Source organism: Populus trichocarpa, chromosome 10 (genome assembly GCF_000002775.5).
Source record: "Populus trichocarpa isolate Nisqually-1 chromosome 10, P.trichocarpa_v4.1, whole genome shotgun sequence".
Lineage (NCBI taxonomy): Eukaryota > Viridiplantae > Streptophyta > Magnoliopsida > Malpighiales > Salicaceae > Populus > Populus trichocarpa.
Window position 1 is genome coordinate 10,342,920 of NC_037294.2, and position 25,541 is coordinate 10,368,460.

At 32.2% G+C, this 25,541-nt stretch overlaps 2 protein-coding genes and 2 long non-coding RNA genes across 8 annotated transcripts; 3 read left to right on the plus strand and 1 right to left on the minus strand.

Moving 5' to 3' along the window:
* Positions 1-304: 304 nt before the first annotated feature.
* Positions 305-888, plus strand: LOC18109340 (uncharacterized). The gene is made up of 2 exons (XR_002984503.2): positions 305-388; positions 483-888. It is a non-coding gene; the product is annotated as an uncharacterized LOC18109340 (long non-coding RNA).
* A 1,812-nt stretch (positions 889-2,700) lies between these two features.
* On the plus strand, positions 2,701-3,558 carry LOC7498031 (uncharacterized). Its single transcript, XR_002984527.2, has 2 exons — positions 2,701-3,080; positions 3,178-3,558. It is a non-coding gene; the product is annotated as an uncharacterized LOC7498031 (long non-coding RNA).
* An 827-nt stretch (positions 3,559-4,385) lies between these two features.
* LOC18102488 (DNA repair protein XRCC4) lies at positions 4,386-8,814 on the minus strand. 5 transcript variants are annotated; one of them, XM_024611238.2, is made up of 8 exons: positions 8,559-8,814; positions 8,335-8,477; positions 8,092-8,220; positions 7,238-7,636; positions 7,110-7,143; positions 6,524-6,971; positions 5,767-5,889; positions 4,815-4,964 (listed from the first exon to the last, which is right to left on the minus strand). In XM_024611238.2, the coding sequence occupies exons 1-7, from the start codon at positions 8,689-8,691 to the stop codon at positions 5,850-5,852; spliced, it is 1,326 nt and encodes a 441-aa protein (XP_024467006.2). In that variant the 5' UTR covers positions 8,692-8,814; the 3' UTR covers positions 4,815-4,964; positions 5,767-5,849. The 5 variants fall into 5 exon arrangements, with proteins under 5 accessions (XP_024467008.1, XP_024467006.2, XP_024467004.2 ...); XM_024611236.2 differs by having other exon boundaries at positions 6,524-7,143; positions 8,559-8,813; XM_052456671.1 differs by lacking the exons at positions 4,815-4,964; positions 5,767-5,889 and having other exon boundaries at positions 6,260-6,971.
* A 4,546-nt stretch (positions 8,815-13,360) lies between these two features.
* On the plus strand, positions 13,361-17,939 carry LOC7498032 (ureidoglycolate hydrolase). Its single transcript, XM_002314610.4, has 12 exons — positions 13,361-13,658; positions 13,859-13,944; positions 14,223-14,297; positions 14,578-14,706; positions 15,093-15,179; positions 15,345-15,547; positions 15,630-15,732; positions 16,242-16,333; positions 16,493-16,555; positions 16,777-17,017; positions 17,326-17,366; positions 17,713-17,939. The coding sequence occupies exons 1-12, from the start codon at positions 13,455-13,457 to the stop codon at positions 17,808-17,810; spliced, it is 1,422 nt and encodes a 473-aa protein (XP_002314646.2). The 5' UTR covers positions 13,361-13,454; the 3' UTR covers positions 17,811-17,939.
* Positions 17,940-25,541: the final 7,602 nt, after the last annotated feature.

The following is a 25,541-nucleotide window of genomic DNA, read 5'->3' on the forward strand; positions in this document are numbered from 1 at the left end:
TCTTAAATTAATTTTGCTTGACTTGATTTGGTACATGTATTTCAAATTAATTTATATATATATATATATATATATATAGCATATAATATCAAATATTTATTAGTAATTTGTCTTCTTATTTAAAAATTTCTGGCTCCGCTACTGCTTGCATCCTTGTTATCCTTATCTCTGCCAAAGCAATCAACTTTCGAACTAATTAATTATTAGTTTATTGGCTGGCTGCTAGAATAAAAGTCAATTATCACCAACGAATGGCCACCAATTATGAATGCTACGCTATAAATATGCCCACAGCCCACCTCAATTTCAACAAAACTAAATCAGAACAAGGAAACAATACTAAACGTGCGGTGATCAAAAGGAGAAAAAATGGCATCTATTTGTCAAGGTAATGATTATTCTTTCTCGCTGAAATTAAGCAGTAAATGAAAACGTCATGTCCATAGTTTGTTTTGACAAAAAATTAACTTGTGTGCATGCAGGTAAGAGTTCATGGCCAGAGCTTCTTGGAGTAGACGGGAAGTGCGCTGTCACAACGATCGAGAGAGAAAATCCTCTGGTTGAAGCTATAATTGTGCCAGAAGGATCATCGATCATCGAGAATTTTCGGTGCGATAGGGTCTGGGTCTGGGTTGATAAAGATGGCATTGTTTATATAGTCCCTGTAATTGGTTAAGATCCAAAAACTGCGATATATTCTTGTGATAAGTGTTAAGGAATGCTGTGGAATTGTGGGCTGTTCCTAGAGTAAAAGAATAAAATGAAATAAGGAGCTTGGATCCAATCTCCATGTCTGTATTGCAATCTTGATAAAAGTTGTGTTAATTTCTCTATGTTTTTCCATTGAACTTAATTAATTATAAATATACACCACCCTTAATAGAGTTATATGTGATTAATTATATTCTACCAATATCTATCACCATGAACGGCATTGATGACAATCTAGCTAATAGCAGGCTCCGGACAGGGATGCAGAATTTCTGGTTTGTTTGTGATATCCCTGTTTCTTTCCTAGCCATCACCTTGCTGGCTAGTGCCTTTAAGTAATCCAGTTTTGACTTTTTTCCAAAGATAGTAAATGGTTTTAGTACTTAATATTTGTAATCGTGAAAACACATACAAAAAGCTTATGCGATAGGGTTGTAATTATCGAAATCTAGACTAACTTGTTAACCTTCGAATTAAAAAGAAAAATAGTAAATTGTGACATGAAATCACAAATAAATTCATTCAAGTATTTCTCAAATTAAAAACTATAAATATCCAGATCAGCTTATATAAATTCACAAATTAAAAAAATTATGTTTCCATTAATATCACGCAATACAATTGCCATGATCAGAAATTCATGCACGTATGTACAATCATGGGACGTGCTAGCGGGGTCAAATATAGTGTTATTATAAGGTTTTGGATATACCGAGCACAAATTCTTTCGAACATGTTAGGGAGTGTTCTCGTCAAATAATAAGAAGATTTTTTAAACTCGTCAAAATAATTGAATAAAAGTTATAATTCATAAATATTCATGTGTATTTTTCATTCAAAGATCTTATTATTTTTAATTAATAATAATTGAATTTTTTTGGTTTATATATAATTCGTCGACTCTTATTTTTTTAATTTTTTCTCAATAGAATGATCAGTCATTAAAAATATTAAAATATATAAAGCTTAAATATATAAAGTTTTTTTTAGTCTAACTGTACCGTTATGGTACTAAAAGCAATTGATTAATCATTTATCTTTATCAATTAAAGTGTTAATTTGATCCTTAGTTTAATATGGAAACTCCATTACTATCGTCACTGACGGCATTTAGCAAAATGGCTAATGAGTCAACATGTGTCCTTTGAATATGTTGACTCCATTTTTTTATTTTTCTTTACATTTTTTTATCATAGAAACATTTATTGAAATTGGAAGAAAAAAAGAACATTGAAGAAGACGGGTAGATTGAGAATTGAAATTGTTCTATTTTTTTATAGAAATATTTTTCATTTTTTCTTTGTGTTTTTTTTTTCTAATTTCAATAAATATTTCTGTAATAAAAAATGAGAAGAAAAAATACAAAATTGAGTAAATTAATATGGTCAAAGGACACATGCCGATTGATTAGCCATTTTATTATTCGCCATCAACAACCTTACTAAAGGAGAGCTAACATTAAACAAGTCATTCAATACAAGAATCCAATATTTAAAGCTTAAATCGGTAAAGGAACCTGATTAATTAATTGTTTTTTTTTTTGTGTGTTTTTATTTTTCATATCTGTTTCCTTATCTTTTTGTATATAGTTATTTTCTAAATATACATCCATGTATTTATTAATAAAATCGATGATTATAAAAAAAAAATTGCTTTTAATTAGTGTAAGGATAGCACGGTAATTCATTAATCAATTTTTTACTCGTTGAGACCTTTACAGAAGCAGACTGGACGTATAGATCATCATATATGTAATGAGTTCAGGTTTCTCGCGTTTATACGAGTTTGGACGTAATATAGGTTAGGCTGCTGTTCATGCCACGTCACACATGGAGAAGAGATTTCAGGATCGATAGAATATTATCCATTTGATCCTAATTAACTCCAAATTGTAACAAATAATTAACAGCTTGCTTTCCCATTGATATCATGTATGAATACAATTGCCATGATCACAGATTCAGGCACGTGTCTTAGATCATGCATGGGGCTAATACTTTTCTCGTCCAGATTTTCACCTAATTAAGGTTTTGGATGAGGAAGACAGAATCTTTCAGCCATATTAGGTGTCATCTCCTCTTCGGACAGTAATGAGATTTTTCAAACAAAAACAAGTGTCGGAAAGTAGCTAAGTTCATACGAAAACATGCATCCTTTATCCTTATCTCTGCCAAAACAATCAACTGCCCATCTTAATTAGTTTATCGGCTGGCGGCTTGAAAGTCAATTATCACCAACCATTAGCTGCCAGTTATGGTAGACTATAAATTCCCACCTCGATCCGAACAACATTAGATCGTAACAAAGAAACAGCACAAAAGAGCGAAGCGGAATTTAAAACAAGTTAATGGCATCTACATATTGCGAAGGTAATGAATATTTTTCTTCCCATGAAAAGCAATATAGAGAATTTCATGTGCATGGTTTGTTGTGAGTTGTGACGCAGAACTTGTTGTGTTCATGCAGGTAAGAGTTCATGGCCAGAGCTTCTTGGAGTAGAGGGGAAGGTCGCTGCTGCAACGATCGAGAGAGAAAATCCTCTTGTTAGAGCTAAAATGGTGCCTGAAGGATCAGCAGTCATCCACAACTTCCGGTGTGATAGGGTTTGGGTTTGGGTTGATAAAAATAACATTGTCTATACAGTCCCTGTGATTGGTTAAGACACAAAAAAAACTCCAATATTTTCTTGGTTATTTGTTAAATGCTGTTGCATCACTGACTGTCTGGAATAAAATTTAAATAAGGAGGCTCCGATCTCCATGCATTCATTGATTGATAAAATTGTATTTCTCCATGTATTGTCATGAAATTTAATAGCAATAAATATGTATACATTTATACCCTTAATTTGTGAGTATTTCTATTGTTCCTTCTGCTAATTAAATATTCATGTTCTTTTATTTATATATATATATATATATATATATGGAAGAAAATCAAGATATGCATAGGCTTAATTAATTAAAAAATCAAGATAATATTTTTTTTTGTATTAAAACAACAATATATTTAATTGACTCGAGTTACGTGAAAAATCAAAATAAATTATAAAAATAAATTTAAAATTGAGAAAATATTGAAAGATAAAATTAGAAGAAGAAAAGGGATGAAAATCAATGAAAAAAAGAGGGGGAATGGAAAGAAAAGGAAAGGAAATTTAAAAAAAAAACAAAAGATTGGGGAAAAAATACGCCTGCTCCGCTGAAGAAAAAAAAGGTAAATAAAAAAAACAGCACTTATTTCATTTTGATCATATGAGGTGGCAGGGTAGTTATTTTAGTACAGAGGAAGTAATAAAATCATGAGGTGGTTCTATGATAAAATCCAAATAATCATCTTTTTTTAAAAGATATTCCGAAAAATAGGAAATAAACATATGTTCTGATTTTTAATTAAAAAACTGAAAACCGGAAGGTTGGAAAATGAAAAAAAGGACGCACACATAGCAACTCAGAGTCGGTAGAATTAAGCCTGCCTGGCATTTGGCCACCAAATAGAATCCCTTGGCCGTAAATTTTTGCCTGTCATTTGCCACCGTGCTGAGACCCCATCCGAAAAATGAAGCGACGGAAAATGGGAAACGAAACTGTAAAAGCGAAGATTAGCTCCTAAAGTTCAACATATCAACAAACTTCGGAGACGAAGCAGAAAGATGATGCACATACAGGCTCGAGTACGAGAAAAAAATATATTAAGTCTTCGAATTCAGCCTTGTCTTTCCTCAAACCCACCAGAGGCCCAGCATTTTTTTTCCTTCCACGAGTTTCAATTTCCAAATTTCAGTATTCTGTCATCAACAGGTCTAATGTTCTATTTAATTTAAAGTAAATCAGTAAAAGAAAGCAAACGCAAGTTCAGTGACATGTATTAATTTCTTGCAGATAAAAATAACTTCTAGACTATCAGCAGAGGTGAGATGCAATTGATGCAGAAAAAGGGAGGCTTGAAAAGGACAGAGAGGCATGGTGAAGTGCATTGCCTTTGTGCCAAGATTACACTTTGCCAATGAAATGCTACTTGTGGGTTATCTTCTTCCTAACATAACCCCTGCGAGGAGGTGGATCCTTAGAAGTGCCTGCAAGTTTCTCCCGAGGTTTTTCCACACTTTTCTCGTCATCACTACCTCTATCAAAACTCTCAGTTTTGTCAGAATCTTCCTCTTCCTGTGCCGATTCTCCAGAAATTTCTTTCTTCGAGAGCTGATCTCGAAGTTCTCTAAGTTTCCGTTTCTTTGAATTTAAGACCCCAAGAAACTAGAAGCCAAGAAAAACCAAATTAGCTCTAACATGTCAAAAAGGATGCAAGACGAAATATACATCCTCAGCGAAGGAGTGACAGATACCCATACCGTGCATTACATACTAGGTAAAGCAAAAACATAATTTCTAGTAAACTGCATTTAAATAATCATGTTTCTAACCAAAAAGATTAACAGTTGACTCTAGACTTCAGTGCTGTTGCCATTTAGATTTCCTCTACTGTGTTATGGTCTCATTGACCAATGTTTATGGGAATAGGCTCCCATCATATTGGTCCACTCTTCCAAACCATTACAGAAATAAAGTGCAGATCTGGAGGTGACATTCTCACTCCAGTTTTCCTAATAAACTCTCCCATCAAAAGGTATATCCAGTATCAAATGAATGGATGGTTTTGGACAATTGACATGCAAATTTCAAAATCACATAGATAAACAAGGGCACGCATGGAATTCAAACTTAATATCCAATTGTGCTAACCAAACATGACTTATTTAAACAAAAAATTTATTTGGCATTTCATGACGACAAAACATTATTCAACAATCAAACCTCAGCAACAATGTTTCAACTATGATAAAACTGTACGAGACTGTATATCTTTAACAGAACACAAAACTCTATCAAACTAAAACCATCCTCAGCTAAATCCATGCACGAAGACAGTATTACCAATCACTTCAGTCCTGCTTCAAACTTTATTAGCAGAATCAAGCAACGATGCAATGAACTTAAATCAAGAAAGTAGTAGTGTTATGATACTTTTCTGTGAATTTAAAGGCACATAGTAACACACCTTTGCATATACTGCAGCTTCAAATTCCATCTTCTGACTGTTAAATTTCTCACTTTGTGCCAAACACTTCTCAGCTTCTCCTTTCAGTTGTTCAAACGACTGAGTCTTTCTGACAACTTCTTCCTATACATAAGTAAACTCAAGTGATTGAGCCTTTCAAATGTTTCCTCGTCATCATTGTAGTTAGCATCATTGACATCCTCATTTTTTCAATAAAAGTCATCAACATCATATATTTTATCAACTCCTCATAATATTCGGAACAAGAATCAGCATAATCTCATCCGTATTCATCATCAGAAAACATAAACATAATGAATTTGCCACTTTTTACACAGAAAATGTTCAAAGAATAATATTGAAAATACTAAATCTCTTGACAAAAATATCTTACTAGCTCATGAAGGATGCTATGTTTCATTTAATGAAATGATGTGACAGGTTAGCGACTACATGATTACATGTGTAGTTTTACTTTTAAGAAAAACAACACTTCGGTAAAAGGTGAGTAACTTCGCACAATAATATGGATATTTTGTCAAAATAAACATCATAAAATAACTGTCTACAAACACGCCTAATTATCACAAACAGACAGCCCTGGTCAATACAAGCAAACATGATGGAATTGTTCATAATACCAGAAAAAAATGTAGAACCTGCAAAGCAACTCAAACCACTGGCAAAGCCAGAAATAAACATGAAAAGGCAAGAAAACCTTGAGCCAACCTACTGATTTGCTACAGATTTATCATACATAGTCTTTAGCCAATTTATTTTGGCTTTTGGTTCTCTCATTGCAAACCACATCTCTCTTCTAGTCCTTAATAGGAAAAACTCTGAAGCAAATACATGAAGGCCGCTGCCTTTCACAATGTCTGGCATAGAATGCAATTCATCCATGACTTCTATAATGCTACATCCTTGAGCATCTCTCCTCCTCGAAGTGACACTACCCCCACTCTCAACAGTAGCCATCAACCTGTCAAGTTTGCGGGATAGCTTCACTGTGCCTCCTGATTGATTCCTTCCTTTCTTGACTGATTGTGTGCCAGATTCATCAACTCTCTTTTGTTTCTTGTCATTTCCCTGCTCCTCAATCTGGAGGGAGTCCCGGTCTACACATGCAGCAGTCAACATCTCGTCCAAACTCTCCACAAAAGTAGGCTCATCCCCTAAATCACCACTCCCTTCCACATGCACAGCTGGTCCAATATTAACATTAGGTTGCATGAGATTGCCATCATTTTCCTCCTCGTCCATAAAAACAGCTGAAGAGGTGGGCCAAGCACTTGATCCAGTGAACATGAAATCATATTTTGAACAAAGATCAGGCTCAATACCTGAATTTCGGAATTTTTCAGCTGCTGGCATAGCCTATATTGATATGAAAAAATAAATCCGTGTGAATCAATATATGAAAGGAAAAACCAAAGCCACATAGCCCCTAAAATTTATTCTTGAAACTAACCTTGATCTTTTCATCCCACCAATCATCAGAGGCAGCAACTGTTTGTTTATTGGGATCCCAACCAAGTTCGTTTTCTTGACCTAGCAAAGATTTCCAAATCTTCCAGTCCTTCTTTATCCCATCCCACTTGTTTTTCAACTGCTTCTTGGTAAAACTTTGTCCACTCTCTTTCTCAAATTGTCCAATAACATACCTCCATCCATGTTTAGAGAAATGAGTCCCAGGTCGCAAGCCCATCTGAACAGCTTGGATACAAATATCAAAAAATATATGTGTACTCCTTCTACTCCACACAGCCTTAACTGCTTTACATTCAGTTTCAATTCCTCGATCCAATACATCCATGGCTAAATTATTCTCAGTTTCATAGACTGTTTTAACTTCCTTACTCTTTCCCATCTACAACAGCAACCCTAGTCAGTCCCATTACGAAACAACACAAACATTTTATGAAAATCCTTAAACATTTTATGAAAATCCTGAAACAATCTCATTTCACAATTAGCAAGCACAAAATCTCAATAACTCAGACAGTGTATATCCAGAAAGGATAATAGCGAGTAAAACCTCACTGTTCATCAACTGATCATTCCAATAATTAAGTTCTCTTGTTTTTGCACCAATAATATAGCATGATAAAAGTAAATAATATCACAGAGGCTTTGACTCTTGATTAGATGTGCTATGAAGTCTCAAATTACAGAGGAATGCTAGGATAAAACATGAAAATTAAAACATACGATCAAGAAACGATACTGCATGGTCACAAAGAACAGTATTTGCAGAGAGGAACGAAAACCCCATAACAACATCAACGCAATCCAGAAAGAAATCAAAAGAAAAAAAGAACTCACACTTAGTCTGATGTTAGCATCCATAAGAAAATCCAAGATTAAAGTAGTAGTCTTCTTAGTATCAGGCGAGGGCTGGCATTTCCATCGCCATTCTAGCTTTGTCCCTTCTTTCTCAAAAGTCCACGACAACTACAACAAACCACAGTTTTTAAGTTCTTACGAAAATCCACTTAAATTTCCACTAAAGCAGCAACTTTTTTACTATTTATAATGAAAAAGGGAAAAGGGAAAGGTAGTACTAACTCGTTTATTCCCCTCTCCAGCATCAGTAAATTTGTAAACAGAACCGGGAATTTGAAACCCTAAATGTTTCTCGGCCAATTGAATGTAGGTAGACACAGGTTGGTCCCATTGTGCTGCTCTATCTCTCACCTCCTCTTCCGTTGCTGTCAAATAGAAGATTAAAATTCTGGTTTGAGAATGAAAATGATATGGAATAAGAGAGCAAATTGTGGGGTTCTATTTACCGTTACAGAACCAGGAATTAAGGCCGTCGGTGATGGAGAGATTGAAGTGAAAGGGAAACCAAGTGCCTTTTATGAAGATTGGTTCGGGGATTTCAAGCTTCAGGCATGTATGCCTGGCCATTGTCGACTCCATTTTTTGGTTCGGCTTCTCCGGAAAGTTACTAAAGTGGCAGAGAGTTTCGGTCGTGGGTTTTTATTTGCCTGTGGAGAGGACAGGATGGACTTCTTCCCGCATTCTCTTAAAATTCACTAGAATTGTGAAAATGGATTCACTAATTCGGGTAGCATTGAACGTTTGGGAACGCGCGGCTGCCTTCTTAAAAAAAAAAAAATTAATTTTTTTTTTTACTAAAATTTAATATAATTTATATATTTTGAATCGTTTTAATATGTTGATATTAAAAATAATTTTTAAAAAATAAAAAAACATCATTAACATGCATTTTGATACGAAAAGTTATTTAAAGAACACCCACAACCACACTGTCAAACACGCTCTAAATCCTGAGTCCTAAATTGCCATGCGTCAGGCTCCTGTAATTTGGGTAGAGTATAATTATCCTAAACCCATTTTATAAAAATTAGTTTTAAAATATTTTTTATTTAGAAATATATTAAAATAATATTTTTTTTATTTTTAAAATTTTATTTTTAATATCAGTAAATACAATTTAAAAATAAAAAAATTAATAATTTAAAAAAAATATCTCAATATTTTTTTAAAACATAAAAATAAACAAGCTCTTAAAAACTTGATTTTATAACATACAGGCCGACAATAAATCCATTCACACTAAATTATATGGCATTCATATCTATTTATTTATTAGCCTCCATTTGGGAGTGCAGCTGTCTTAACAGAGTGGTCAAATTTTATTTTTTTTATTTAAAATTATTTTTTTATCATTTTAATATATTGTTGTTAAAAATAAATTTTAAAAAATAAAAAATATATATATTATTTTTAAATATTTTTATAAAAAAAACACTTTAAAAACAATATCTACAACATTCTTAGACACGTATATGAATGATTTTAATATATTTATTTATTCATTTTAAAAAATAATATATATTTATAATTGTTTATAAAAGTATGAATTATGAATTATTTGTTGAAATATTTGATTTCACAAAAACACTCTTGGATCTTAAAAATTAGCAAATGCGTTAAAAAAATATTAGTAAATATCAAATGTATTAATTCAATTCTTTATATAATTTATAATTAAGAACAGACTAGAAAAAATATATCAATCCGGTTTTTTATTTATATACCTATTTATACATCATATAAAATCTTAAATAATATAAAATAAGCTTTTTATAACGCTTATAACCTATATAGTACTTTGTTGATACTTTATTTAGATTATTAAATTTAAAAATTAATTTAAAATAGGTCAACAAAAACCAATGGATAAATATAAAAAATAATAAAATCACATTAAAATCTATAAAATTATTAAGTCTGATCCTGATTTTTCTTTTTTTATGAGATCCTTGGTTATTGTTTAATATTATTTTGTGTTTAATTAGATAAAAATATTTATAAACTTTTATAGTTTGTTTGCCATCTTTGTTAATACTAAAAGGATACCCTTTTAGAAAAAAAATTCATAATTTTTTTTATATCAACTATATTTTTAATTTCTCTTCGTGTTAAATTTACTAGTTTTTTTTAAAAAAAAAAAAAAACTAAGCAGACTCTAAATTGGAGTGAAAAGATTCAGGGATGATCTAAGTGAGTTATCAATTATCTGCTTGCATTCAGCACCAACATTTGTGTTAATTCTATTATTTTTTAAATATGTTTGAGAACGTGAGAATTAATGTATTAGCTTTTGTTTCTTTTTTATGTTTTTTAAGAGCATATTAATCTTTTAAAAATATCAAATAAATGTTTTTTAACATATTTTTCAACGATTTTAATATTTTGAAATAAGTTTTTTAAAAAAAATAATATATTTTCAAATAAAAATATTTTAAAAAAACATATTTACTACAACACCAAACACCCACTTCATCAACAACCCATATATATATACTAGCTTTGATACCCGCGCGATGCCGCGGGTTATTTTTTTTTATAAAAAATATTTTAAAAAATAAAAATTGAAAAATCTTGGATTTTTCTGCAAAGTTATACCCAAGAATCTTGGGTGGCTGCAACGTCTGACCTAAGAGTAATATTTATAATATTAATAATAAAATTAAACTTACATGACCCAGTAACACCAGACCCAAGAATATTGGATGTGGATCTGGCTATAAGGTCGTGTAATAAAAGTGTGATAATTAAATAAGGTAATTAAAAAAAACAAAGAAAAAAAATCAACAGAAAGAAAAAAACTAATGAAGAAAAAGAAAAAAAAATTGAATTAATTGGGTTAACCCTTTAAACCAGGTTACCCCGTAAAACCTGAGATTTGCGTCATGAAAGTTTGATAACTAAATAAAAAAAAATAACGGGTTTACCCAGAATTAACTGGGTTAACCCATCAAACCAAGTTAACCCGTCAAGCCCAGGATAGGAAAAACTGCTACAGAAAAACAAAACCAAAAACGAAAAAAAATGCAACAGAAAAAAACAAACGAAAAAAAAATTGCAAAAAAAAATGAAAAAAAAAATAAATAAACATGTGGGGGAAACATTGCAACCAAACAAAAATCATGCAAGGGAAAGACTGTAGTAATCCATAATATTTTTTTTTTCTTTTTGAAAAAAGCTACAAAGTTAAATTTTCAACCAGCTTAATATAGAAAAAAAACTGAGATTCGTGTAATGAAAATATGATAACTAAATTAAATTTTTTTTTACATTAACAAACTAAATTAAACAAAAAAAAAATTCATTGAAAGAAAAAAAACACAAAGAAAAAGGCAAAAAAAAAACTCATAGGGAAAACAAAAAAAAAAGAAAAAAGAAAAAAAAACAACAAAAAAATCAAGTGTTTCACTGTGTGCACAGCGATACATTATATGTAAAAAAACAAAAGATACAAAAGCGAGGAAAAAAAAACAAAACTGCTACAGTGAAAAACCTATGCGTTAAAAAAAAATGTAAAAAAAACAAAAAGAAAAAAACTGCTATAGAAAAACAAAACCAAGAATGAAAAAAAAAGCAAGAAAAAAAACGAAAAAAAACTGAAAAAAAAAACCAAAAAAACTGTCCCTAAAAAAAAAAAAAAAACCTTTAGCTACAGTGAATTTCCTACGCGTTTTAGTATATTACTTAATAAACTCTAAAATGCGTGAAAGTTTCATTATAGCAAATAACGTAATTTATTATGGATTACTATAATAAAAATATATATTTACCCTTAGATGGAAAAAAATAAGTATTAAGGCTAGGGGTGATTTAGTCTTATTTACTGGTTCATTGGTCATTGAAAAATTGTTCAAGTATATTTGCTCATTTTCTTCTTTTTCTTACATGATAAAAATACGCTTCGGTATTTTCATATTGTCTTTTGAATCTTTAAATTAAATTAATTGCTGGTGTGTGTGACGCCACTCGTTAGACAAATTTAGTCTTCAACCGCGCCTTTCAGCGAATGGATGACATCCGTGTCATTAAGCCAGCACGTGTAACACCACCCATTAAACAAATATAGCCGTCAGTCATCTCTCAAAATGCGTCACCATGTCCTCTTCCACATGATTTGGCGTGTGGTGGCATGTGGCAGCGTATGGTGATCAGATTATCGTTGATGGTCATTTATTTTTTCTTCCTTCATTTCTCTAAAGTATACCATTGTTCTCTTTATTTTTTATTTTTCAATTTTAATCCTTGTTCTTTTATTTTTTTTATTTCATTATTATTCATTTTATTTAAGTTTTTTTTATTTTCAATTTAGTCCTTCAATTACAATTTGTCATTTGTTTTGTTTTTTATTTTAGTCGTCATTCTTTTAATTTCCTGTTTTGTTTTTATAAGTTTTTTTTTAATTTAGTTATTCGATTACAATTTCTTATATGTTTTGTTTTTCATTTCAGTCCTTTTTTATTTTTTTTTCTTGGCTCTTTTGCTGAAGTTTTTTTTTTCTGCTTTCAATTTTATCATTCAATCAAAGTTTTTTTATTTTATTTTTTTACTTTAACCCTCATTCTTTTGATTTGTTTTTCTTTTGTTAAAGTTATTTTTCAATTCAATTTAACAATCCAACTAAAAAATTTTATTTGCCCTCTAATTAATATTTTTTTCACCCTTGTTTTTATTTAGATCCTTTTGTATAATTGGTTTTTTATTTGGTTTCATCTTTTGACATTTGATTTGTTATAGATACGGTTTTATATCATCTTATCATTCTATATTAGTTTTTTTTTAATATTGATTTTGTGATTATTTTCAATTTATTTTCTACGGGTTTATCTCGGTCACATGACTTATTTCACGAGCTTTGCATGTATTTTTTGAATATAAGTTTTTTAATATTATCTTGTTTATGTTTGATTTTTCAAGATATTATTCTAATCCTTCTATTTTTTTATACAAATGAACTTTATTTTTTGAAATAAAAAATATTTATTTTTAAATAATATTGTTAACATGTTTAACCTTGTATGATATATTTTTTTTCGAGCAGGAGTTTACTCATTAAATTTTATTTGTATTTATTTTTTAGATCATGAATTTTTATAACGTGAATTATTTTATATTGATTTAAATAAACTGCATATATTTCCAGTTCCCTGTGAACAAAGGAGAATAAAATCAGCAACAAGATTCCTACTCAAACATAGATTAATAATAATAATAAAAATATATCAAAGCGCCATGAAACGACAAAAGTGCCAGAAATGGGAGTGTCGGATTAGCACTTGCTGCCATTATAAACTTGGTAACATCTATCACGTGTCCCAGTGCCCACCCAAAGCCTCCCAACCCAGAAAATGATGTCTCTGAGATTCTTTCTTCTTCTCGTGTTTCAATTCTCAGTCTCTGGAATCCTTGCAATAAATAATGAAGACCCAACAGCCAAAACTATGGAAGACTTCTCTGGATACCCGTTTCACGAACCAACTGATTACCCATCTGCTCCTCCAAACTCACTGCTTTCTTTCCTTAGAGTTGACACCACAACTCTCCAAAACCAGGTACTCACTAATTCGACATATTTCTTCTTTAACTTTTATTGTAGTTCAATATCGCTGTGTTTTGATTTTCTTTTGCTGGGTTTTTAACAAAGTATCTGTATTGTTATTCCGTGTTTCTTTATTGGTTAAGTCCTTCCAACAGAGGTCATGTTTCTCTTTTGTAAGATAATGTTGTTATTATTTTTTTCTTTGGTTGTTAGATCGATGAGCTTTCTACTTTATCGGATACTCCTGCCCCATCTGTTACTAGGATTTTGTACACTGAAAAGGATGTTTTGGCACGCAGGTAATTCTATTAAAAATTTCTCTTCATTTCCACCAGATATATTGTCATCTTGGGTGGCCGTGATAGTTCCTTTAGGTGTGCTTTATTATTAGTATTCACACTCCGTAGTCTAATACTTCATTAACATAAAGGAAATGTATGTTTTCATGGAATTAATTGGGGTGTGGGAATTTGCAAATTACAGTATGGTGCGTTTCGTATCTTTTACGACAATAATACTACTACAATCATAGATATTTGGTCTTATACCAGTTGTTCTTGCAAATATTTTACTTCAGGTACATCAAAAACTTGATGGGACTCTCTGGATTGTCTGTTAGAGAGGATGCTGTGGGTAACATATTTGGTCGCTGGTGAGTTATTTTGTCAACTATTAATTTTGTTTTCTATAATCATTTTTCACACACAATTTTCAAAGATATATCAAGCTTTCATTTGTGTAAACTCGATAATAACTCCTATTTGTTGCTCAATAAGGCTGGTTGTTTGTGTTTCAAAGTGATCATTAATTTGATTTTTTTGTTCGTGATCTTTGGATTGAAATGTTCGATTTTAAGCACATATCTATACACCTCTCTTTATTTTTTTGGGTTTCATTTTTCTGTAATTTTACTTGTGTTGTGTCTTCTGCAGGGATGGTTATGAGCCAGATCTTGCTCCAGTTGCGACTGGTTCTCATATCGATGCTATTCCATATTCTGGGAAATATGATGGAGTTGTTGGTGTTTTAGGTGCAATAGAAGCCATAAATGTGCTAAAAAGGTTAGCACTTTCTGGCTGATGTGAATAAGGGTATTTGCTATAAAAACTGAAAGACTCTATTGCTTTTCCTTGGATATTTTTGTGGGTGGATCAAGAACAAGTGTAGCTCCAAATGCATTGCTGCAAATGTAGAATATTAATTGTTTGCTCAATTTTTATGCACGGTTCTACTTCATTTGAAACAACAACCAGTGTACATGAAACAGCGGTCGCCTTGCATTTTAGCAATTTTGTTTCCAAATGAAAACATTAATCTGCTTTCCCATCCTGATTTTTTAAGATAATCTTCTTGGTTTTTTTAAAAAATACATATGATCTTTTGAAACAAATGTACAGCAGATAGCTATTAATTTGTGTCAACATTATGTTGAATGGAACTATTACAGGTCTGGGTTCAAACCTAAAAGATCACTGGAGGTTGTCTTGTTCACCTCAGAAGAGCCAACACGCTTTGGGATTGGCTGCCTGGGAAGGTAAGGACCAGCAAATGATTATCTTTACATCAGTCGCTAAATGAGCATACTGGCTACATTTCTTCTCCAGTTTTTTTCTATTTATCTTTTCCATTCTAGGAATATTTGAGTATATCATACTAGTCACTTGTACAAGGAACCTCATGTCCTATGTTTAACATGCAGCCGCTTATTGGCAGGGAGTGAAGCACTTGCAGAAGCTCTGAAGACTACTGTTGATGGCCAAAATATATCCTTTTTGGAGGCTGCTCGATCTGCTGGGTATGCGAAAGAACAAGATGACATATCCAGTGTTTTCTTAAAGGAAGGAAGTTACTCTGCTTTTGTGGAGCTGCATATTGAGCAGGGACCCATTCTAGAAGCAGAAGGTAGGCTACTTTTCTCTTCTATTTTATCCTTTCAAAGCCACAAATTGAAGCTCTTATTAATCTGCTTTAAATGTCGATTCAGGTCTATCTATAGGTATAGTAACTGCAATTGCAGCCCCTGCAAGCTTGAAAGTAGACTTTGAAGGCAATGGGGGCCATGCTGGAGCTGTCTTGATGCCAAATAGGTGATCCTTGCTAATATTTTGACATGTTTTTTTCTCCGGGTTGTAACTTTTTGAACTGGTGCACATGTCTTATTGAAGAATTGCCTATATGTGATTGTTTTCTGCCAGGCCAAAAGGGTTAGCTGCATAAAACTGTGGGTCTATGTGTTTTTTTACCCATCTGGTTATGGTATTCCAATGATCTTTATAACTTCTATTTTGAGCGTTTTCCTCATATTACTTCTGCTTTTTCTTTCTTTGCATAGCTTGACAAAATCTAGCTCTCATTTGAAATTTTCTCAATCTTCTAAATTTCTCCAAAATAGTTTAAGTCCCTCCAGGTGTGTAGATAACTGCTAGGTAAATTACAGTGAATCAGGAGCAGGTTCTTTATGTTGTTATTAACTTATTGTCATCTATCCAATTTCAAATCCATTTCCAATTGGAACTTAATTTTTTATTGTAATTATTATGGTTTTCTTGTTGCTGAAAATTGTAGTGTTAATATGTACATGAATACTTTGGAGCAGAAATGATGCTGGACTGGCAGCTGCGGAGTTAGCACTAGCTGTTGAGAAACATGTATTGGGATCTGGTTCCATTGACACTGTTGGTACAGTAGGTATGTCATGTTTTGTTTCATACCTGAACCAAAGCATAAGGCTATTTTTTTTTTTATCTCATTGAAATTTCTTTTAGAATGTTGTGCCATCATCTCTTCTTGAAGTACATTCATTTTTCATGGATCTCTGGTATATATTATCAATTCTTGTTTTTGAAGGTATTTTGGAGCTGCATCCTGGAGCAATCAACAGTATCCCAAGCAAATCACATGTAGAAATTGGTATGCTTCTTACCGTAAATTAGCTTTCCCTGATGGGATATAGTTCATCACAAAGTAAATGCTAAAAAATGGTTGTCATGCTCTTTGACATGTTTGGTTTTGGCGCGTCCCAAATTGGTTTTTGATTTTTCACAGGATGTTCCTGTGCTGTTTGTTCCTATACTAATTGAATTTGTGTAAGGTTATCTATCTGGATCAGTATTTCTTCTACATTTTGGCAGACACACGAGACATTGATGAAAAGCGAAGAAATGATGTAATTGAAAAAATTCATCAATCTGCCGCTACAATAGCTAGCAAGCGTGGGGTCAGGCTATCAGAGTTCAAAATCGTAAATCAGGACCCACCAGCGCTTTCTGACAAATCAGTGATTGAGGCAATGGAAGCTGCATCAAAAGAGTTGAACCTAACACATAAGTTGATGATAAGCAGAGCTTACCATGATTCCCTGTTCATGGCTAGGTAAACACACCACAAAATATATGCAAATGACATAGATGTTGGATTTTCATGATTAAAGTTGAAATGTCCTTCCTTTTGCTCCTCAATTTCTATTTTTCTTGAACCTCTGCACAAACACACTAAAATAAAATGAAATCGGACTGCTGATGCCTCTCTCTCTCCCTTGAATCTCTTTATGCAATTTCTACTTGTTGTCTATATATGATTATATTCTGTTATGAACTCTGGCAGTGTTATACAATATGACACCTCAATTGTTGCCTTAGCATCTGATTGTAAAATTTAATACTTCTTACATATCCTTGTAGGGTATCTCCTATGGGCATGTTGTTCATTCCATGTTACAAAGGTATGAGTTTCTTTCACTCTATGGCTAACATTTCAACACTTTTGTCTTGCTTAGTTGATTTGGTATCACAAAATATTGGCAGGCAATTGAAGTTCAAATTTACTTTTCATCATTCAGTAACCTTCATCTTTTAATGTAGCATGCAGCATGCTTCAAAATCTATTTCCTTACATGTTCAAGTTCCGCTACTGCTTTGCATGTGACACTATCCATTTATTGAAGCACAATGAGATCCTGTTGAAGGGAAACCCTCTGATGGCTGCTATAGATGATCACATAGATCCTATAGAGCCATAAACGATCTTTCTGGTGACTAGCTAATATATACAGACATTTGGTTTTGCAGGATACAGCCATAAACCTGAAGAATACGCATCCAGTCACGACATGGGAAATGGGGTGAAAGTATTAGCAATGACCCTTGCCAAGCTGTCCTTGAACTAATGCATTCTTTGCCACACTTGCTAAATAACCGCGTAGTTTCCCAGATAGAAAACTCCTAGAACTCCGCTCTATATTACAGGACTCGACAGAAGGACATTTTGAATAAAGCATCTGACTATTCATGCCCAATTCTCATCTCTAAAATATGTGATGTAAACTTTCTATTTGAATCAGCGACGTTGGAGATTCCAGCATTAATATGCATGGAAAGGAAGTAAAGTAGTAAGCTTCTAAATCTAAATTTCACGAAATTTGAACTAATTGCACGGGAGTTGAGATGCCAATGCCTTTGGACTTGCTCAAAGACACGGTAGAAAATGCGTGAAGTGCACAAAGAAAACCAGCCAATCTCCTTCACTGAGGGCGGTGCACAGGTACTGCAATATGATCTGTTATATCCCGAACGAAATTTACCCTCTCTTTACCAGCAAATGTACCTTCTTTTGATGCATCAAGCATTAGTCATAGAAATGGAATTCGATTCGGTGTCCAATACTGCAATTCTCGTGGGATTAGCAACTAGTTTTGATCTTAGTTGTTTTAAGCTGAGCACCTTGAAACAGTTGGCTTTTACTTTGCACCAAGTATATAAACGAAACTGGGAAGAATTTCTATCTGGTAATAGCGCACTGCTGCCATCAGCACTCACCAGAACATTTTGTTTCTTTGTTTTTTATAGCAGTTTAATCCTACTTGTTTAAAACTGGTTATCTTAAAACAGTGCCGATTTCAAAATCTACTTTCCTCGGAGAATGCTTGTTATTTGAAAAATATTATTTATTTATTTTTTTGCTTTAGATTAATTTATTTTTTGATGTTTTCGTATCATTATAAATTTTTTAAAAATAAAAAAATATTATTTTAATATATTTTTAAACAAAAAAACATTTTAAAAAATAATCACTACCACGCTTTCAAATATCTTCCGTCTTTACAAATACAAATCAACCAAACTATCAAGTTGCAAGGTTCATGTAAAGTGTGAAGGGTAAATTCTCTGCAACTTATATATTTATGGATATAAACATTCCCCGTTTTCAGTAAACAGCTTGTGGTCTTGATGAGAAATCTTTTTACTGATGAAAATCTGCATGTTTTGAACATCCTATTTGAAAAATACAGAAAAGAGTGTGGACAAGCTGCTGCTAGGAGCTTTAAAATCCATTTATTTTTATATTTTAAAAGTATTTTTTTAAAAAAAATTATATATTTTTTAATTTTAAAATATATATTTTTAATATTTTCGGATCAATTTATTATAATAATATCAAAAATAAATTTTAAAAGATAAAAATAATTTTTCAATTTATTTTTAAAGCAAACATTATTTAAAAAAACACTATTAATCGTGATAATTCAACCAAAGAATTATATTGTTTATTTACATGGCACATGGAGTTAATCAATTCTAAAAACAATAAAGGGTCTAAATCACAATTAAAAAAAAATAGAAAGTAGAAGATAAAATAATGGTAAGACCCGATACCATTCATTCTAACAGAAAATTAAAATTATAAATTATCGCACTTGAGGGTCTAGCTGCTGTGGTTAATCGTGTGACTTGTTCCGCCCCCGTCCTGGGTTCGACCCTCTATGTGCACGCCTGTCACCCCCGCGGTGCCTTACCTGCTCCTGGGCTTGCAGGATGTCCAGTGGGCCGTGAGGAATAGTCGTGGTGCGCGTAAGCTGGCCCGGACACCCCACGTAAATAAAAAAAAAAAATTATAAATTGTCCACACAGAAAACGTTATCAATAAAGAAAAGAAATTAAAATTTAATTAAGACACATCAACATCATATGTGTAAGGTAGACTTTTGTTTTTTGTTTTTATAATTTTTAGGTGCTGAAGGGGATAGAATTTTACCTCTTTCACGGGTTAAATCACACCCCATATTATATATATATATATATATATATATATATAAGAAAAAGTTCAGCTTCAAAATAATATATTATAAGAAAAGGCTGAATTATATATTGTGTAAGACTTAAACCAAGTTATTTGTAAAAAATAATAACAATAATAATATCAAGTTAGCCTCTCATATTTGTTGAAGTGGTTAAATTAAAAGGCTAAACCGCTAAAGCAATAAAATATTCCTATTGTTTTGGTTTGTTATATTTTTATAATATGTTTTTTTAACTCGTTATATTTTGTTTTTTACAGTATAATACTTAATTATGGTTAATAATAGACACATGTCAAGATTTGAGATTTTTTTAACAAACTATTAAAAAATAATAATAAAACAAACACACATGTTAAATAAAAGAAACCCAAGTACGGTGACCACCAATTAAAAGCCGATGAGGTTCCATCAAAGTACAGCGACTCACTACAACTAACCCTGACCATGCCAGCAAATCCCCGATGTCAGCAAGCTTGCTTTGTCCCCGTCTAATTAGATAAGTGATGCTTATGCTTCCAGTATAAAATAGAATTACCTTTCTAGGATCTAAAAAACCTTCCAATAAAAGCACAAAAGCACCGATTGACTCGAACTATTAAGCTCGAGCACACTATACACTCGGGGCTCAATACCTAAAAAATAGAGGCTCGGGAGTGATAGCTTGAATCCAATTGCTTTAAAGAGCATTGACTCGAGTAAAAAACATGATCCCATGTTGGGCGTGTTACCCAGCTGATGTAGGGTGTGCACCCCAGCACTCTCGTGGGCTTGAGCTTCCATGCCCGAGCTCGACATGTTTGAGTCCAGGCAGCGCGCCTAGACTCATTCTTCATCTTTAATGGGCTCGAGTATCTTACCCGAGTCTAACACTCATCAGAGAATTTTTTCAGAACCCCTCGCAAGTCTCACGATATTTTATACTAATCCAATACGTATTGTTTTGATTAAAATACAACTCAAAATATCACAATGATCAAATTAAACTTTAGCCTCTCATCTCTATAAAAAGATAAGACTCGTGAGCTATAAATACATCACGAATCCTCCAAGCCAAAGATTCACGATCTTTTCATTCTTGACATTTTCAGCATACATATTTTCAAAGTTTATCTATTTAAAATATCATTGTAATTTTCTCTCTACAAAGTTATTAACTTTACTATAAAAAAGTCTCCACGTCCATCAAAAGGGATCTTTTGCAAGTACTAACAATCGGCTACCTTGACTTACTAGGCACCACATATTAAGCTGCTACTACCATAACTACCAATCACCTTAGCTTCTCAAGCATCACCTACTACTACCAACCACTTGAGCTTTCCATATCAAATCGCCAAATACCTTAATCAGAGAGAACGAATCAAATTGCTTGAATTAAGAAATTAACCAATTATCCAACATATCAATTTTATTCCTAAGTATCTTGAATTTTAGAACCCAAAAGACAATTTAGGGACCTTTTATGTGTCCCTAGCTCCAATTCGGTCCTATACAACCCTCAACGATAATCTCCAACAATACACAACCTTCTTCAGTGTTCTCAGCTTAGATTCAGTCATATTTTAGTGGTCACAACAACCAAAAATAATGTTTAGCATGTTAGGTCCTTTTTCCTTGAAAGAGTTTCAATTCAGTCCTTTTTATCCTCGATGTTGTTACCTTTAACCTTATTTTTACCTTTCATATTTGATTTATTGAATATTAATGCAATACATTTTTATAATTGAGGTTGATTTTATTAGAAGAATTAGCTGTTTGAAAAGTTGATTTGTTGATCAATGGTGAAAGGACTAAATTAATATAGTTTGTTTTTATCGAAATAGAGTTGTTATTGAGTTGTTGAAGTGTGATTGCAATTTAATTTGATTTTTCATGTTTTATTAGATTTAATTATATTGAAAAAAAAATTATTTGGGATTTAGGGCTTATGAATTATGTAACCCACAATTGTGTTTTTTTCTTCCTGTTCTAATATAAAAAAATCTCAAATTCAAATTTTGGCATGCGTCCAACATTAACTTATGGTTAGTAATTTATTAGTCAAAGTATATAATTGATTGAGAAAGTACAATAAAGGGACATAATAAATCAAAATAATAATAGATTTATAAAGTGAATAAATTGATACAATACGTACGCGTTTTGAAGCTTTTAAACTTTGAAATTAATCCTTATTCAGTAGGTATGAAGTTTGGCTCTCCTTTCTCTTGACATTAAGAATTAATTATTGATGCATATGGGCTTATAAAAGGAAGAGAAAAACAGCAAGAGTGACACGTACGAGAGCAAAAAGAAAATATTTATTATAAGCAAAGACTTTCAAAGACTTTGAAGATTATGGTTACAGAGGATCCATCCAGAATATTTATTTTTTATTTATCCACATTTTACAAGTCAGAAAAGCATTACAACTTTTTATATATAAAAAAAAATATAAAACCTAAGTAATACTAATTAGAAAAAAATAAATTAGGAAAACTATTATCTTTCAAATTGGAAAAAAAACTAGAAAATCATAATAATAGAAAATAGAAAAATAGAAGTATAAATAAATAAAATTAACTAAAACAAATATCTATTTTCCTAAAATAAAATTTATGCATACATCTTTTCGTGTTGGATGAAACTTGTTCTTGAGTTTAGATCTTAGTCAAAACTATTATAATTACAAACATTCTTTTGTATATGGATCACCCCATCTTCAATCTCTGATATAACATATTTGTATGGCTTTTTTCATCATGGATCACTAACAAAATATCTTGTATAGATCATTCTATGATAAATCCCTAAAAAAACATTTTTGTATGGGTCATCTTATCGTTAATCTCACCACCAAGATTTTCAATAACAATAATTAACATAAAAGAAAACGACATACTAGTTTTTGAACATTTCCCCCCCTAGAATAACCTCATTATTCTCTCATACACAATCACATCTTGTTTTATAATTTTTTTCATCCATAATTATTTAACATTACACAATAACCAACCAATATGAATATAAAAACTTTAATATCAACTGAAGTAGACGTAGGCAAAGGATAATAAAGTTTGTTACAAGTTAAAACTTTTAAATACCAAGAAATTAGAACTAAAAAGAAGACACTCAAAATATTTATTTTTAATTCATCCATGTCTCCCATGCCAAAAGATTATTACAATCTTTTTATATAAAAAATAGAAAATATTAGTAATACCGAATAAAAAAAATAAAATGAGAAAATCATGTCCTTCAAAGAATTCATGCATCAAAGCGTGACACTTAAAATATGATGGGATGGTGACTGTGTTTGTTGGCCATGGTGACAACGCAGAGGTGTTAACATTTCATAGCAAATACCAATATTTTATTTTCATTTTCATTATTTTTTTTTGGCAGAAAGGGACACGAAGGATAAAGATGAGCCATAAATATGAGAAGAAATCTCAATAAGATTACCCACCAATAATGCCAGGGCATAGGAATTGACATGGTGCATTCTAACAACAAATTAGCATGATCAATCAAGAAATTAAATGGTAATCAAGACACTTCACCAATCGATTGATCGGGATGGGCCCACGCTTGATCTTGATGTAGGATTCGTTGACTGCTTATCATAATAAAACACTCGAACTTTTCTGTGACGCTACTGGGCAACGGATGATCCCCAGAGAGTCAGACTGGCACCAGTGAGATGTGGTAAGCGTGCAAGGTAGACTTTGATTTGTTGTTATCATTAATTTCTGGTCCTGAAGGAGGCTTTTATTAATTTTGAGGGGCTAAAACACAGGTCGAGCTCTCGAGTTGGTGATGATAGTCATCGATCATGGCCGTTGGCACGTCCATTCTGGGATGTGTGGGAGCCACCTGATGATCAAATCATTCGCTTGGAATTCAAGATTAAAGGCGTGATGGAGGGAGATAGATGTATCATTCTTCTAATATTGTACGTGGGGTCCCACATACTTGATTCTTTCTTCACAGCTCACCCTGTCTTCCTCCCCGATACCTTCCCTGTAATCTTTGCAGTTATCTATAATTGCCCCTACACGTCTCACCAACTTCAAGAGTTAATTTGGACCCCGTAAGTTTGCTCTTGAATAGATTTAGGCACACTCGTTCGTTTTTATCATGATCGTTAATTGTATTTAATGCAGAATTAGGAAACTTTAATCTTCGGAGGGTATATTTCCATGTATTTAAGCATAGTTAATGTTGTTCACCTAAGCTTACATCTCCATGAATGTGCATTAAACTGTTCTATTAAGGGTAAGAGATTATTGATCGGATAATCCCTAAACAGAATCTTGAGTGCGAGTTGTCTCTCAACATGAAATTATCATCCTAAACGGGCGAGTGATGTTTCCAACCAGCAGAGTTTTGAGCTCGCCGGTAGAAATTTGAGTTTTCAGTTACCCTGGACGGCGATTGTGAAGGTCTAGCTAGCAGCTAAAGGGTTTAGGCAGAAATAGAAGCAAGAACCAGAGGCCGTCACCTACCTGTCTTTCCTGCCAAGGACATTGAATGATATTTGGACAAAATGGACACAGGTAAATCAGGCATGAGATTTAAGAGGTGGGTGTTAAATTAATCAGAGGGTGCTGGGGCTTTGTCAAGAGGGTTAAGCAGGAATAATCAAGGATGGCAATTATTTCGATGGAACGTCTTCTCTTCTACAAATTACTTTCTGGTTAAGACATGAACATCTTCTTGAAAATCATAATGCCATGGCCAAACATCCCAGCTAATTTTGCCAAATTACGTAAAAAATATGTATCTTTATTAGTTTTTTAACTTTTTTTGAGGAAAAAAAGGGATTTTCTATTTACATTAACAGAGCTGAGACATGACCCTTCCATCGATGTAACATTCGAAATGTTTCCGTCGCCATTTCAAGCGAAGCCAGCACGTTCACAGAGCTGCCTCTCAACAGAGTGATGCTGTGTTGTTTCTAAATAAATTAACATGGGAGACATGGTTCGTATTTGGTCGTGAAGGATAAGATTCTAATTTTAAACAGAAGGGTTATTCTCTGTGAAAGATCAAGGTGGTTGCTCGAGAGAGAGAGAGAAAAAACAAAGCCATCTGCCAACAGGGTGCGCAATGGGTATTGTAATTTTTTTTTTAATTTAATTTTGTTTTTCTCTTCTATTTAAAAACCAGTTTTTGTTTTTATGTTTTTGAAAAAAATTAAATTTTTTATTTTTTTACTTTAAATTATTTTAAAGCATTTTCAAATAAAAAATAACAGCTATCATAATACCAAACAGACTCTAAATAAAATTTGAAAAAATTATGGAAAAAACTTATAAGGACTTTCTATTTGGGAGTGTGGTTGTAGTTGTTTTTTAAATTGTTTTTCATTCGGAAATATATCAAATAATATTTTTTTATTTTTTAAAAATACTTTTTAATATCAGCACATCAAAATGATCTTAAAACACCAAAAAATATTAATTTGAAGCAAAAAAAAATTAAAAATTTTTAATTTTTTTCTAAAATATTTTCAAAACGCAAAAACAAATAAACTCTAAATTATAAAAAAATTCACCAACCTCGGATATATCCTTATAAAGATCCAAGCAACCTCGAATGTGCTTAGAAACTATCCTTCCTTTTGTTTTTCAGTTAGGCCTTTGTTGTCAATTTCTTTTAATTTAATAAAATTGTTAAAGGATTGTTACAGCTTGCCTTTGCGACAAAGTTGTTAACCTTGGTATTTAATGGGTGGATCGGTCGGTACTCTTCTGCAAACTTTGTTCTAAAAATTAAATAATAGGCGTGACCAATGATTGATTTCCTGGAGTGGTTAAATTGCACTGAATTCGTCGT

Bases quoted from the DNA above. Each gene is read 5' to 3' on its own strand.
- LOC18102488 (XM_024611236.2), bottom strand. From the start codon at position 8,691: ATGGAGTCGACAATGGCCAGGCATACATGCCTGAAGCTTGAAATCCCC. The intron at 8,478-8,558 runs GTAAATAGAACC...TCTATTTGACAG, and splicing joins TAATTCCTGGTTCTGTAACG to CAACGGAAGAGGAGGTGAGA. The intron at 7,637-8,091 runs GTGAGTTCTTTT...TTGCTGTTGTAG, and splicing joins ATGCTAACATCAGACTAAGT to ATGGGAAAGAGTAAGGAAGT.
- LOC7498032 (XM_002314610.4), top strand. From the start codon at position 13,455: ATGATGTCTCTGAGATTCTTTCTTCTTCTCGTGTTTCAATTCTCAGTC. The intron at 14,707-15,092 runs GTTAGCACTTTC...GAACTATTACAG, and splicing joins GCCATAAATGTGCTAAAAAG to GTCTGGGTTCAAACCTAAAA. The intron at 16,556-16,776 runs GTATGCTTCTTA...ACATTTTGGCAG, and splicing joins CAAATCACATGTAGAAATTG to ACACACGAGACATTGATGAA.